This window comes from Taeniopygia guttata, chromosome 25 (genome assembly GCF_048771995.1).
Source record: "Taeniopygia guttata chromosome 25, bTaeGut7.mat, whole genome shotgun sequence".
Lineage (NCBI taxonomy): Eukaryota > Metazoa > Chordata > Aves > Passeriformes > Estrildidae > Taeniopygia > Taeniopygia guttata.
Genome location: NC_133050.1, coordinates 5933516 through 5948824, shown reverse-complemented (window position 1 = coordinate 5948824; position 15309 = coordinate 5933516). Strand labels below are relative to the sequence as shown.

Here is a 15309-nt window from a genome sequence, read left to right as displayed (position 1 = left end):
TGACCAATGAGTTAAGTGTAAACTTAGGAGTTTTGTAAGAATGTAGAAAAAGTATGCATGCTAGAATAAAACCAGGTTTGAAGCCTTCTGAAAATGGAGTGTGTTGCTTTGTATTTTCTCTCTCTCAACTACGACATTTCTACACTTGTGCAAACAAGTATTAAACATTCACGGTCTGCAAGTTACACAGTTCCTCATTAATTAGTATTAATTAGTATTTTCTCTTCTATTGGTTAAATGATTCTCTCGCTTCTCACGCTAATTAGGGTGCATGCCCAGCGTTCTCCTTTTGGGTCAGTGGGTTTCTTGACTCGGTGGTTGTGACCTTCCCTTGCTGCAATTAGCCTCTTTGCCCTTTTGGCTGATGCTTGGCCTTGTTTGTTCCTCTCCATCTCGTGGCTGTGTGGCCAAACCCTAAGTCTAAACTTTATTACTCTAATTGTATTACTATTTTGATAATCATTTTATTATTATTAAACTTTTAAAATTTTTAAAAACCAAGTAATTAGCATTTTTCAAAAAAGGTGACATAAACGACAGGAGAAAACCCTAAATTCTGTAAGAATTAAAAATTAAAAAGGAGGGTTATACATTAGAGGAGGATCTTTGGTATCAGACGTTTTGGGAAGTCTGTACCTCTCAAGTACCTCAGCCATGGGGAAAGAGAGAAGGGAAATGTGGCCGGGAAATTAGGATAAAAATTGAAGAGACCCAGGAGGAATGCCCCATTGAAGCGATAGGCCTCTCCCTTTATTCGAATAAAGTAAAAGGACTCCTGTGTCTTCTTTTTGGACATAAACCTCTGATGTTTGTGGCTTCATTTCCCTGACAAACGCCTGCATTTCTTTCCTTCTCTGAGGAAGCTTGTGTTCCACCCCAACCACCTCAGCAGAGCACAACCGAAACTGCCGAGCCCAACGGAAACCGAGCAAGGCCCGAGCGTGGCGGGCGGCACGTTGGAAACCTCTCGCTGGTTCTGTCCTTCTCCAAAGGACGTGGAGCTGGAGGGAGAACCAGGAGCCCGGGCATGAGGCTGGTCTCGGCTTTGGGCAAAGCCCTGCGGGGCCTGCGCAAGAACCGGCGGCCTGGAGGCCGGCGCAGGCCGGAGGATGGCGGCGGAGCTCAGGAGTTCGCCCGCAGCCTGGGCGGCCTCACGCTGGGCCTGCTTCTGGCCAGTGTTTATGGAGCTCTGGTGCTGCTGGTGCAGGGCCACAACGTCTGGTACTGCCTGGGCATCACCGTCTTCCTGGGCGCGGGCATGGGCCTGGGCATGGCCTTCTCCACCAAGGCGCGGATGGTGGTGCTGCTGGCGCTGCCGCACGTCTTCACCAGTGAGCATATTATGAGACTGATCCTTCCCTGTCAGATTATGAGGTTGATTCCTCCCTGTCAGATTATGAAATGGATTCTTTCTTGTCAAATTATGAGATTGATTCTTCCCTGGCAGATTATGAGACTGATTATTTCCTGTGATATTATGAGACTGATTCTTTCCTGTCAGTTTATAAAACTGATTCTTTCCTGTCAGATTATGGGACAGATTCTTTCCTGCCGTATTATGAGACTGATTCTTTCCTGTCAGATTATGAGACTGATTTTTTCCTGACAGATTACAAAACTGATTCTTTCCTGCCATATTATGAGACTGATTTTTTCCTGACAGATTACAAAACTGATTCCTTCCTGCCATATTATGAGACTGAATCTTTCCTGTCAGATTATGAGACTGAATCTTTCCTGTCAGATTACAAAACTGATTTTTTCCTGTCAGATTATGAGACTGAATCTTTCCTGTCAGATTATGAGACTGATTCTTGCCCTTTCTTCGCAGGGGAGGGGAAGGTACTGATCATGATGCTGGCGCTGTGCCTGACCGTGCAAGGCCCTGGCACCAATCTCCTGCACAACATCTCCCAGGTCGCCAAGGCTCTGTCATGTGGGGCTGAACTGGCCCGAAACCAGACGGCCGAGCGGCTGCAACGTGCCAAGGAGCCACTGCTGAGTGAGCAGGGGCCTGGGGGAAGGTGGAGGGATGGGAGAGGCCCTTCCTGGGGGAGCCACAGGCAGCCTCAGGCTACCCTCACTCTTTGGGGTGTGCTCAGGTGTCCCCTCTCTCTGCAGACGTGCAGAAGAAAATTAAGGATATTGGCCAGAATGCCAAGGTGCTGGGTGACCGTGTCCGTAAATTTGTCCGCTCCATCATGGACTCCACCAGACACGTTGGTGAGCGTTGGAGCCCTGGGGGTGTCCCCAGCCCCAGCAGCCCTTACCCTCCCCTCAGACCATCCCTGTCTCCAATGCTCGCTCCCTGCCCACAGCCCGGGCCCTGCGCAACGTTTGGCTGTGGCTGTCGAGGGCTGGTAACATCTGTAACCGTGAACTGGGGGACCCCAAGAGCAGATGCTTTCGCTACATAGACAAGACCAAGGACAGGTGTGAGCGCGCCTTCCCACTCCTCTTCCACTTCTGCTACATTGTCCTCAGCTTCAAGGCCCTCTGCGGCATGATGAGTACTTGTGAGTCCCTGTCCCTCTGCCACCGGGGGCTAATGGGGTGATGGGGCAGATCTGTCCCCATCATGGGGGCCCAGCCCTACAGAGATCCCCCTCTCTGCAGTTGCTTTCGCGTTCTGCACCATCCCTAAGTACATCCAGACCTTCATCCGGATCAACGTCGCAGCCCGTGAGTATCCCACTGCCACGTGGGGGTTGGGGGTTGTCATTGTTTTGCCTGAGGGACATCTGTGGAAGTGATACAAAGTTTTTAACCACTCTCCCTAAATAAATGAAAAAAAGACTATTCTAAAAGTAGTAAACTAACTAAAATTTTATTTCTTTACATTATCAGTAAGAAAAAAAAATATAATAAGAAGAAAAGTATTCTAAAAGTTTTGTTCTAATTCTGATTACTCTTTCTGTAATTTACTATTAATAAATTTTTCTTTCTACCCTTTAAAAGTTTTAAACCTACTTTACCTTTCTCCTAATCTTACTTCACAACAAGAAATAAGTACATTAGTAACTAGCCAACACCAAACCCACCCCACTCTTTAGTACATTGACCAAAAAAATCTCAAAATCAACAAAATCTCAAATTAACAAACCCAAACCACTACATGGATCCTTCTCTGCACCCCTCTTCTGGTTCTGGCTGCAATGCATAACACCTCTCGTCACCTCTGCAGCCCTCACTACTGCCCTGAACCGTGTCCGCGCCGAGTTTGAGTTCAACATCTCGGTCGTGCACCACTTCAGCGTCAACCTCAACGCCAGCAAGAGCCTGGGGGAGGTGTCTGCTGATATGATGGAGGCCGTGCAGCAGCACATGGAGCCCTACCACCATGCCCTGGAGCTCTTCTCCTACATCTCCTTCTTGGCCATCCTCTTCTTGTGCTACCGGTGAGTAGTGCTCTGGGTGACCCATGGGGACGGGGACGTGCAGGTGCTCAGCTGCCCCCCTGTGCCCGCAGCGCCATTCGCTACCGGCGCCGCTACCTGCGGGACGACACCTTTGACAACGTTTACATCACGCGGCGCTTCGTGGAGCTGGACCTGCGGTGTGCAGAGCAGGGCAAACCCACCGTGCTGCCCCTGTCGTCACTGGAGAGGGGCCGCTACATCCCCCCAGGTCAGCCTCAACCCTGAGGGTATCCCCCAGCCCAACCTGAGCTCCCTGACACGGCCTCATGGTGCTCCCGTGGCCATGCAGGTGCGCTGTGGCTGTCAAAGAGGGAGCGACGCCAGTATGGGCTGCAGCTCTTTAGCTTCCTGCGCCATACGCTGCTGGGGCTCAGCATCATCCTGGCTGACTACAGCATCTTCTGGCTACTTGACCTGTTCCGGCACCAGCTGAGCGCGGAGATCGTTGCTAAGGGTGAGCAGCACCCTTGGGTGCTCTGCTGGCTGAGGGTCAGGGCGGTGGGATGGCCTCAGGTCTGAGCTGCTTGCCCACAGCACCGTCAACAATGACCATCAGCGTCAACGGGACGGGCTACACCAGTGAGATCTATAAGGATCTGGTCTCTGCCTTCAACGCGCTGCAGGAGGGCGAGGTCTCGGTGCTGTCCCAGGTCTGCCTCATCGAGCCCGTGGAGCCCGACCACAGCACCTACATCACCATAGGTGTGCAGACCGGGGCCACTGCACCCTCAACGACCCAGGTGGATGGGGGGTGTAGGGGGGTCCCCCCATTTAATTAGTTTTCTTCCCACCAGGAATCCTGTATGGTATCTGGCTCTTCATCTCCATCTTTGGTTCCTACATGGCACGCCTGCGCCGGGCAGTGTGTGCCGCCTACTTCCCATCCCGTGAGCAGGTGAGACCCCTCCTGTGGGCATGTGTGTGTGTGTGTCCCTCTACACTCCCTCAGCCACCAGCTGACCTCACCCCATCCCCTCCATGCCAGGAGCGCCTCGCCTTCCTCCACAACATCATCCGGGCACGGCGGGAATGGGTGATGTTTGCCCTGCGCCAAGCTGGCACACGGCACTTGGCCGATACTGGGAAAAGCAGGTTCTTCCTTATCCTCATCTCCAGGTAAGCTCTTCCAGGAGATGGAAAAGGGCAGCACCATCCCTGGGGGTCTGTGGCAAGGACCTCTGGGGTGGCATTGCCCCATGGATCATTTGTTCTGTGCTTGCAGGTTCCCTCTCCTAGCTCGCCTCGCTCGCCGCTTGGGCATTCAGCGCAAGCACTGCCTGATCTGTGGGATGGCAGAGCAGCCAGATTTCACCGCCTGCATCACACCCAACTGCAAAGGCAGGAGCCCCCACAACTCAGGGAACCCCTCCCCAGAAAATTCCACGTTCTCCCCTGACAGCCCCATTTTCCACAGGGCTGTATTGCAGCGAGTGCTACAGAGTCCTGAACAAAACCTGCTCCGTCTGCATGGCCCCCCTGAGCTCCCCGGACTCTGGGGATGAGGAGATGTGAGCAGAGGGGTGCTGGGGACCCGCCCGAGCCCGGGGGGCTGCAGCAGGGGTGGGGGGGCTGCAGCTCAGCCCTGCCCTCCGTGCCCCCGCAGGGATTCCAGTGACGAGGAGACACCGGGGCTGTGGCTGGGCGCTGCGCGGGTGCTGCGGGGCCAGGAGCGAGGGCGGCGGCTGCTGCAGCGCACCAAGGACATGATCAAGGGCCGGAAGCTCCCCTTCAGAACCGCGGCCCGGCTGCAAGAGCAGCTGCAGGAGGAGGAGAAGGAGAGTGAGCGGCTGCTCTCCAGGTGAGCGCTGGCTGTGCGGATGGCAGTTCCTCCTTCCCTTCCAACCATGGTGTGTGGGTATCCTCAGTTCAGTCAGAGAGAAAACGGAAAGTTTCTAGCCAGGCAGAAGCCTGGGAAACAGTTGAGAAAGAATGTAAATAATTCTTTATCTCTCCTGTTGTTCACGTTGTTTATAATAGGTTCTGCCACTGTGTGTCATTCACTGCACACCAATGGGGTGAGATGTTCTCACTTCAGGACCAATAGAATTGGTCTGGAGGATGCTCTCTATAAAAAGAGAGATGTATTTGAAATAAATCAGAGTTCTACTCTCAGCCTTCCAAATTGGATTCTTTTCATACCCTCCTGCCTCAACGGCATCAGTGTTGCATCACACATTTTTCTGACTTAGAGATGGAGCAGCTGAGAGACGTTTTAAAAATTTATATTCAGTCTCATGAGAAGGGTGAGACAATACAGATGTTATAATTCACACTATTGAAATCAGAATTACAATATACAATAAGTGTTTCTTAGTCTATCAGCTTTAACCACACCACACTATAAATTCTGAAATTTAACACCACACTAGGATTCTTAAAAAGAATAATCTAAAAATTACCTCTCGTGGGTCCTGCTACAAAGTATCTTTTAGAGTTTTATTTCTGTGATTATCTAATCTTATTTGTAAAGCCATCCTTTAGAACTTGTTTCTAGCTCAACATCTCTCTCAATGTATGTCCTATCCTACAATATTTCTAAATCAACATTTATCTCAAAATTTACATATGGTTCACACACTATGTGCACCTTCTGTCAATCTTTAAAAATTTTCTATAAACTTAACTTTAAATATTTTCTATAAATTCTAAGGTTCTGTCAAACTTTCTAAATTTAAATTTCTTCAAAATTTTCTATAATGAAAAAAAGTGCTAAAAATGTTTAGAAATAATTTTCTATTAAAAATTTTCTGTAAATTTTCCCTAAATAATTTTCTATTAAAGATTTTCTATAAATTTCTACAAAATTTTCTATAATGAAAAAAATGTGCTAAAAATTTTTAGAAATAATTTTCTATTAAAGATTTTCTATCCGTTTCTATAAATTTCTATACAATTTTGTATAAATGTCTATAAAATATCCTATAAATACTTTTCTATTAAAAACTTCTAAAAAGTCCATAAATTCCCATAAAACTGTATATAATTTTTAAAAATTTAAATTTTGTTTATATCAAAAATGTTCTATACATTTTCTATACAATTTTCTCTAATTTTATAAAAAAATCTCAATTTTTTAAATGAACAATATTCTATAAACAACTTTCGGACAACATTTTCCAATCCATTTCCCACCCACTACAACCGCTAGTCCCCAACGCTTGTCTCCTCACCTCCAGACACGACTTTGACGACGAGGAGCACGTGGAGGGAAGGGATGAAGATCTGCAGGAGGTGCTGGTGGTGCAGACCCCCAGCCACGCTCCCTCTCCGCTGGAGCATCCCACCAACATCAACTCCTTTGGAGAAACGCCCCATGCTCAGAAACCTCCCAACACAAGTGAGTTCCTCTGCCGCCAACACCGCTCCTCTCGCGGCCCGTGGGCACGGCAGCGATGCCCACACCTTCCTCCCCACCCAGCCCTGAAGCGAGTGGTGGTCTCGGTCCTGCCCACCCCGTGGAGCCGGTTCCTCTGGAGCCAGCCGGATGAGTTTCGTTGCAGAAAAGCCCTCCTGGGAGCCGGTTTTGGGATGTTCCTTGGCCTCGGTGAGTGTTGCGGGAATTAACGGAAATCCTTGTTTTAAGGATTTAATGGTTGTGGGAATTCTTGAAAATCAGAGAGTTTTGGGGCAAGCTGCAAAAGCAAGCCAGAGAGGCAGCAACTGCCTCGGTGAGCGTTGCAGGAATCTACGGAAATCCTTGTTTTAAGGATTTAAGGTTGTAGGAATTTTTGGAAATCAGAGGGTTTTGGGGCAACTGCCTCGGTGGGTGTTGCAGGAATCAACTGAAATCCTTGTTTTAAGGATTCAATGGTTGTGGGAATTCTTGAAAATCAGAGGGTTTTGGGGCAACTGCCTTGGTGAGTGTTGAGGGAATCAATGGAAATCCTTGTTTTGAGGATTTAAGGTTGTGGGAATTCTTGGAAATCAGAGGGTTTTGGGGCAACTGCCTTGGTGAGCATTGTGGGACTCAATGGAAATCCTTGTTTTGAGGATTTAAGGTTGTGGGAATTCTTGAAAATCAGAGGGTTTTGGGGCAACTGCCTCGGTGAGCGTTGCGGGAATCAACGGAAATCCTTGTTTTAAGGATTTAAGGTTGTGGGAATTCTTGAAAATCAGAGGGTTTTGGGGCAACTGCCTCGGTGAGCATTGCAGGAATCTACGGAAATCCTTGTTTTAAGGGTTTAAGGTTGTCCACAGAGGCAACAGGGATGTAATTAAAGGTATGTGCTAGACGTAAGATTTGTCAGCAGAAAAGTTGTGTGAGGTGTAGGAAGTAAGGACAAATAGAGCAATGGTCCTTAATTCGGAGATCATCTGGGAAAAAAAAACTTTGGGAGAAAATGGAGGGACAAAAGGATAGAAGATTTAGGACAAAAAATAGAAAAATAATAAATAAATAAATAAATAAATAAATAAATAAATAAATAAATAAAATTAACTGTATATTATATCAATAATAAACAAATCATTCACATATTACATATATTAAATCAATAAACAAGCAAATAATAAATAAATAAATATATATCCCAAATTATCTCCAAAGTAAGGACAAATAAAACAATCGTATTAACGCCTGGCTAGAATAAATCCTTAAAATACGTAAAATTATATCTAGTGAGATATTAGGAAATTCTAAGCTTAATAATGGAGCTCTGTGCATTGTGTTTTAAGGCTTACAAGCAGATATTGTATTTGAAATAAGCAAGCACTGATTTAACCAAAGGTGCATTTGCTTATCTACTGTCATTATGCTTTTGCTTTGTGGGATTGGTTAAAAAACTTTTAAAGTGAGTTGTAACATTGAGTTCTTTGGCTGCTGCCTGGAATGTGAGCTGCTGGCATCTTCCCATTGTCATAACCATGGAATGAAACCGATGCTGGAAAATAAACAGCTCGAGACGCATTCCTCAGCAGTCCCATCCCGTTTGTGATTTTGTACATAAAAAAAAGTTGTATATTTTGTACATGTTGTGACATTTCACAGTGGTGTGCTTGTTTGTGTTGAAGGGCTTTAGGAACTTTCTTAGGGGCTTTTTGGGCTTTAGGTGTGAGGGTTCTGGGAGATTTGATGTTGTAGTCTCTTCTTGATAATTTGAAAAGTGATGTAAGTTTATCATTGGTGATCTCTAAAATTGGCCTGATCTAATTGATTTCTTTTAAATCTTGTAAAGTGTTGGCATTGGTTTTGAGTTGTATATTTTGTGGGTTAATTGTTTGTTTTGTGATTTTTAATTTTAAGTATTTCTATGGTGAGATTTTTTTTGACTTTTGATGTAGAGACTTCTAGTCTTGTGTTTTGAAGTTCTGTAATTATGCTGTCATGAGAGTTTTGTATTTTTTTTGTGTGTGTTGGGGCTGTAATGAGTAGATTATCTATGTAATGTATGATTATTGTTTGTGGATGTCCCTTTTGAGCTGGAGATAAGGTTTGTGTTACGAATTATTGGCAAATTGCTGGTGAGTTTTTAAGTCTTTGAGGAAGAATTAGTAACATTGGAAGAATTGGAATATTAGGGACATTAGGAAGAATGAGGAACATTGTTGGGTGTTCCAGGGCTCTGCCACCTCCTCATCATGCCTCTGGACCTGTCAGAGACACAGAAGGTGAAGCTCACCTGGGGGCTGACAGGTGAGGATGGGGCAGGGAGGGGGCTGAGGTGATGGGGACCATCAGAAGCCACCAGGGGTTCTCTGTGGGACCACGGGCTCAGCTCTCTGCTCTGCACAGTGGTGACTGCCCTGGGCTGGGCCACGTCCCCCCACTTCCGCTGTGCCAACCTGCTGATGGTCCCCAAATTCCTGGGAAAGGAGGGTCGGCTCTACGTTATCTCCTTTGTCTTCGCTGCCATCTACAACGGTAGGGTCCCCCCATATCCCTGTGTCCCCCAGCGGGCTCCTGGCAGCTGGAGGGCTCTGAGCCACCCCTGCTGCCACCAGGGCCCGGGGCCAACCTCTGGTACAACCTGATGGAGACCAAGCGCTCGATGGAGTGCGTGGTGGAGCTACAGGTCAACCACACGGGACATCTGTGGCAGGCATCGACAGCCCCCCTGCGCCAAGTCATGGAGGAGCTGGTGGTGAGGAGGGCTCTGGGGCAGCGGGTGTGGGGGGCCAGGGGAGCAGGACCGAGCCTCTGCCTGTGTCTGTGTGTGTGCCCTGGCAGAAGAGCGCGGAGACACTCAACAGCGAGATGCAGAACGTCTCCCAAGCCTTCGTGCAGCTGAACGAGCAGGTGGCCAGCCAGGAGGGCTACGACCTGAGGCAACACCCCGACACGGGCACGCAGCCAGCCCGCAGCACCCAGGAGATCTATGAGAAAAAGACCAAACTTCGCTGTGAAAGTGAGCGGGGTGGACAGGGACTGGCAGCACGTGGGGAGGGGGCTGCCCCAGATCCCAGTGCTGTCCCCACAGCACACCCCGGTTGGGGGTGTACCAGTGGGGCTGGGGCTGCACAGGCAGCTGAGGGCTCCTCCTGTCCCCCAGCTGTGATCCAGAGGGGCCTGCAGCGCTGCACAAAGCAATTCCAGCTCATGTACGAGAAATGCATGAAACGAGTGACCATGCCCCTCGTCAAGCACTTCATCTGCCTGCCCATGCAGTTTGGGTTCATCTGCCACTCGGTCAAACGTAGGTGACCCTGGCCCCGTGCTCCCTTGGAGGGACAGATCCACTTCTGCCCCTCAGCCCCCAGCACGGCAGCCACAGCTGCCACTGTCCCTGTGCCATCTCTGCAGTCATGAAGGGGTGGTGCAAGAAGAACATCCCCGTGGATGGGAACTTCGGGGACATGTATGACCGGGTGAACAGCTCTGTCAACAGCCTCGGCCAGGAGTTCAGCGCCAGCATTGCCTACCAGGTGGGTGCCTGGGCATCCTGTGGGTGTCTGTCCCTTGTGCCCGTGGCCCTGCCCTGCCCCATGGCCCCTCTGCCACAGGAGGAGCACCACAAGATGCTGGTGGGCACCGAGGTAGCGGAGCAGCTGCGGAAGGAGGTGACCTCGCAGCTGCAGCAGGAAGGCGCCCGCCTGGGCCTGGCCGTCTCCTTCTTCCGCCTGCTGCTGTCCTTCACCTTCCTCTTCGTCTTCTTCTCGTGAGCCATGGGATGGTCAGGGGGTGGGGGTGACACCCCTGTGCCAGCTGCAGGGCACAGAGGGGTGGGGGCCTTCTCTGGCAGCACGTCTGGGGGGAACATGAAGACAACAGAGGGGTCCTGGGGGCTTCACCCAGTGCCCCCTTCACCCCAGACCTATCCTCTCTCACCAGGGCTTTCCACTACACCTATCAATACTGTCACAACATCGGCTTTGACAACTGCTACATCACCACCTATTTCCGCCAAATCGATGCCCGGCGTAGAGAGCAGGTTGGGCAGGGGGAAAGGGGTGCAGGGCAGCCCCGTCACCGCCACTGGGGTGTCCCAGAGGCTGCTCTGAGACACCCCCTGTCCCTCACCCAGAATAAGCAGACGCTGCTGCCCCTGCTCCGGGAGGAGACCTCGTCTTTCATCTTCCCGTGCAAGCCGGCCGTGCAGCGGCCTGAGCTGCAGCACATGGTGAGGGGCTGGGGGTGATCAGGGGGGTCAGAGCTGGGGCCAGCAGGCTGTGACAGCTCCCCTGCTCCCTGCAGGTGATGGAGCTGCTCAGGTGCATCCCAATCCTGCTCTTCCTCCTCTTTGTCTGTGGCCTGGACCACTTCCTCTTCAGCGTTCTCAGCATCATCCAGCACCATTCCTTTATTGAGTATTCCTACCAAAGTGAGCTCACGGCCCTGGAGAGCCGGCCTGCAGTCCCACCATGCCCCTCAGCAATGCAGGGACCCCCTCAGCCTTCCCACCCCCTCCTCAGCCTCCCTATCCTCCCGCCCCACAGCCAGCCACCACTTGTCCGTGAACGTGATGGGCACATCCCTGATGGCAGAGCTGCTGCGCACCACCATCGGAGCCCTCAACGCCTCCTTCGACACCGAAGTGGAGACCTCCAACCTCGGTAAGCCCCTGCCAGGGATGGACCCCCCACCCCAGCCCCACGCCCGGCCAGGGGCTGCCACAGGGGGCTCACAGCGGTGCCGTGTCCCCAGCCTGCCTGCCCCAGCCCACGGGGATGACGAGGCAGCAGTACCTGAGCACCTGCCTGCCCCTGGCCGTGCTGGCCCTGCTCTGCCTGGCCCAGGTCTACCCGTTCCGCCTGCGCCGCGTCATCGCCGCCTTCTACTTCCCCAAGGTGAGCGGTCCCAGGGCTGGGCACAGCCTGGGGGGGCCTTCTGGGGTGGGTTTTGCTGACCCTCGTGGTCTTTGCTGGCACAGAGGGAGAAGACTCGAGTGCTGTTCCTCTACAACAAATTGCTGCGGCAGCGGAAGAATTTCTTGCACCTGCAGCGCGGGCGCGTCGCCCGGCGGGCACGGCAGCCACCCGAGGCGGTGAGTGGGGACAGGGACACGGGGTGCTGGGTGGGGTTGCCACTGTCCCTCGACCCTGCAGCTCCACACGGACCCATCCTCGCTGCAGGGGACGGTGCTGCTGCAGTGGTGCCGCCGGCGCTGGCCCTGGCTGCGCCGCTGCTTGCGCCGGAGATGCACCTTGTGTGGGACCCCCGAGACCCCCCAGCACCAGCCCTGCCCCAATCCCGACTGCTTTGCCTTGTACTGCGAGTCCTGCTGGGGGGAGATGGGGGGCACCTGCCTCGCCTGCGGGCCTGCAGACCCCGACCTCGTCCAGGAGAGCAGCGAGGACGAGGAGGAGCAGGGATACGCGGGATGAAGGCACCTGGGAATAAATGTTTCAAACCCCCTGTGCACGGCGTGAAGTGGGATCTGGGAAGGGAAGGGAAGGGAAGGGAAGGGAAGGGAAGGGAAGGGAAGGGAAGGGAAGGGAAGGGAAGGGAAGGGAAGGGAAGGGAAGGGAAGGGAAGGGAAGGGAAGGGAAGGGAAGGGAAGGGAAGGGAAGGGAAGGGAAGGGAAGGGAAGGGAAGGGAAGGGAAGGGAAGGGAAGGGAAGGGAAGGGAAGGGAAGGAAAGGAAAGGAAAGGAAAGGAAAGGAAAGGAAAGGAAAGGAAAGGAAAGGAAAGGAAAGGAAAGGAAAGGAGGGAGGAAGAGAGAAATGAAGGGAAGGAGAGGGAAAGGGGGGAAAGAGAGAGAGAAAGACAGCAAAAGAGAGGGAGAAAGAAAGAGAATAGAAAAGAAAGAGGAAATAATAAAAAAGAAAGAGAAAAATAATAAAAAATGAGGAGAGGAGAGGAGAGGAGAGGAGAGGAGAGGAGAGGAGAGGAGAGGAGAGGAGAGGAGAGGAGAGGAGAGGAGAGGAGAGGAGAGGAGAGGAGAGGAGAGGAGAGGAGAGGAGAGGAGAGGAGAGGAGAGGAGAGGAGAGGAGAGGAGAGGAGAGGAGAGGAGAGGAGAGGAGAGGAGAGGAGAGGAGAGGAGAGGAGAGGAGAGGAGAGGAGAGGAGAGGAGAGGAGAGGAGAGGAGAGGAGAGGAGAGGAGAGGAGAGGAGAGGAGAGGAGAGGAGAGGAGAGGAGAGGAGAGGAGAGGAGAGGAGAGGAGAGGAGAGGAGAGGAGAGGAGAGGAGAGGAGAGGAGAGGAGAGGAGAGGAGAGGAGAGGAGAGTGCCCTTCCCCATGCCAAATGTCACTCACATTTCACCTTCCAGTACCACTGTTGTCTCCAGACAGGTTGCCCAGCCCTGCTCTCTGCACAGAGCAGGGAATAAATCAAATTCCTCGCCCTGTGGGTGGATCGGCCTCTTGCACATCGGGTGAAAGAACCTGTTCTGGGACAACACCACCACCCCGTGGCTCAGAGCCTGTGACATCTCCTTCCCGGGAGTTCTCCCAGCTGGGTGATTGCCTCCTGGTGAACAGAAGGAAGAGATGAGCTAGAAGAGAGCAAATGAGGAATTCTACAATGAACAACGGCAACACCGATCCTTAAGAATGTAAAGCCCACTGACCACATCACTCCTGTTTGCATCATTTTCCCACCCTGGGAGCCCCAGAGGCCACAACAGCAGGACAATTCATGGCTCAGGACTCCATCCACCAAGCCAGTCCATTACCAGAACAATCCCAAGGTTTGCTCAGTGCTTTTGCTCACCTTGGCTTCGTCTTTCCCATGGAAGCAGCAGCGTTGTGGGCACAGCATTCCCCAGTGGTGCAGTTTCACATTCCACGTATCCCTCGTTCCTTTAATCATGTGTCCAACGCTGCTGTGTCATCTTCCCAGCCTGCTGAACCACGGGTTTAACTCTCCAAGAGCACATCTAGTCCTGTTTCTCACAGCGTGCCAAGCTGAATCTCCTAGAGCCTGTTGGTGACACTTCTGGCAGAGAAACCTGCTTCAAGCCCAAGGGCCAAAGTCATTCTGAAGGCAGAGTCACAGAATCATGGAATGGGTTGGGTTGGAAAGGACCTTAAAGCTCATCTTGTTCCACCCCCTGCCATGGGCAGGACATCTTCTGCTATTCCAGGCTGCTCCAGGCCCCATCCAGCCTGACCTTGGGCACTACCAGGGATCCAGGGGCAGCCACAGCTGCTCTGGGCACCTGTGCCAGGGCTTCACCACCCTCACAGGGAAGAATTTCTAACCTGACCCTTCTCTCTCTCTCAGCTTGAAGCCATTCCTCCTTGTCCTGTCACTCCAGTTCCCCTTGAACCCTGGGCTTGGTGGTGTGGGAATCCAGAGCTTCCCTCTGGCTGCCCTGGCTGCCCTGGGACCCTGGCAGGGGTCAGGAACCCCCCTGTACAGAGCCCCCAGAGACACTGGCTGTGATCTCTGTCCATGGAAAAGAGTTTTCAATCTTACAGGATGAATTACAAGCTCTGAGTGTTTGATAGAAGTAATAATTAAGTGTGGCATGGGTGCAAAAGTAAAATTTTAGGATTCTAGATAAGGGGTTCAGAGGGGACAAGATGGAGGAAATTGGGTGTGTCTTGTCCTTTTTCTCCTTCTTCATGCCCTCCATGTTTCACTGTGGTGTTGGCATTTTTCTGGGGACACACTGTTCAACGTAGGTGACAGATATTGGCACGTTATTGTAAATCCAGCACAGGTAGTTTGTGGTATTTAATGTTTGTAACATCCCACTGAGGGGTGTAACATTGGCATGTTATTGTAAATATAGCACAGGTAGTTTCTGGTATATAATGTTACATTGGCACATTATTGTAAACATAGCACAGGTAGTTTCTGGAATTTAATGTTTGTAACATCCCACTGAGGGCAGAGCCCCACACGCTGCCCTGCAGGACAGAGCTGCGGCAGGGCAGCAGAACATGTTAGAGATAAACAGAATAAACAGCCTTGAAACCAGCACAGATGAATTATGGCCTCTGCTTTGGCAACGGAGCAGAAAAACAGAGATTTTATACAATTTTATACAATCTCGAAATCATCAATACCCACAGATTCCGACAGGTGGGACCATGCAGGTCCCTGCTCCCACTGCTGGTCCATGGCAGGCCCAGCTGGGCTGTGCAGGGATTGTTCTCCTTCCCATCAAAAAAAGGCTCAGTGGGCTCCATCATCCCAGCTCTGGGGGCTCTGCTCCCTCCCACAGCTCTGCCAGCCTTTCTGCAGGCCAGATGGCCCCTTCTTCCTCCTGGGGCACTTTAGGGCTTCTCCTTTCCCTGGGCTTCATGCAGGCCCACGGGTGAGCCCGCTCTGGCTCCTGGCACAGCGTGGGCTCCATCCGCCTTTCCCAGTCCAATGGGCACTGCTGTACTCTGAGCAGGACCCAAAAGCTTTTGTGTTCCCACCTCATGCACACCCTGGAGGGAGCAGGGAGCTGGGAGGAGCCCACAGCGAGATTGGGACCCCACCAGAATCCCCTTTCCTCCCCACCAGAGGAGGAGCTCTGGCACAGTGAACATCAAACACCAAACACCAAATCCACACCAAA

At 51.5% G+C, this 15309-nt stretch overlaps 2 protein-coding genes across 3 annotated transcripts; both read left to right on the top strand.

Moving 5' to 3' along the window:
* Positions 1 to 937: 937 nt before the first annotated feature.
* On the top strand, positions 938 to 6907 carry DCST2 (DC-STAMP domain containing 2). Its single transcript, XM_072918358.1, has 16 exons — positions 938 to 1331; positions 1832 to 2002; positions 2122 to 2223; positions 2319 to 2510; positions 2617 to 2682; positions 3185 to 3398; positions 3470 to 3627; positions 3709 to 3873; positions 3954 to 4121; positions 4214 to 4314; positions 4405 to 4535; positions 4642 to 4757; positions 4834 to 4927; positions 5023 to 5217; positions 6596 to 6756; positions 6846 to 6907. Exons 1-16 carry the CDS (start codon positions 1028 to 1030, stop codon positions 6905 to 6907), a joined length of 2400 nt encoding a protein of 799 aa, XP_072774459.1. The 5' UTR covers positions 938 to 1027.
* On the top strand, positions 6877 to 12224 carry DCST1 (DC-STAMP domain containing 1). 2 transcript variants are annotated; one of them, XM_041721163.2, is made up of 15 exons: positions 6877 to 6963; positions 8977 to 9051; positions 9151 to 9279; positions 9360 to 9499; positions 9586 to 9763; positions 9908 to 10051; positions 10159 to 10280; positions 10359 to 10513; positions 10687 to 10786; positions 10880 to 10975; positions 11050 to 11176; positions 11292 to 11408; positions 11500 to 11642; positions 11726 to 11839; positions 11928 to 12224. In XM_041721163.2, exons 1-15 carry the CDS (start codon positions 6948 to 6950, stop codon positions 12177 to 12179), a joined length of 1908 nt encoding a protein of 635 aa, XP_041577097.2. In that variant the 5' UTR covers positions 6877 to 6947; the 3' UTR covers positions 12180 to 12224. The 2 variants fall into 2 exon arrangements, with proteins under 2 accessions (XP_041577097.2, XP_072774720.1); XM_072918619.1 differs by lacking the exon at positions 6877 to 6963 and adding an exon at positions 8398 to 8526.
* The last annotated feature ends 3085 nt before the right edge of the window (positions 12225 to 15309 follow it).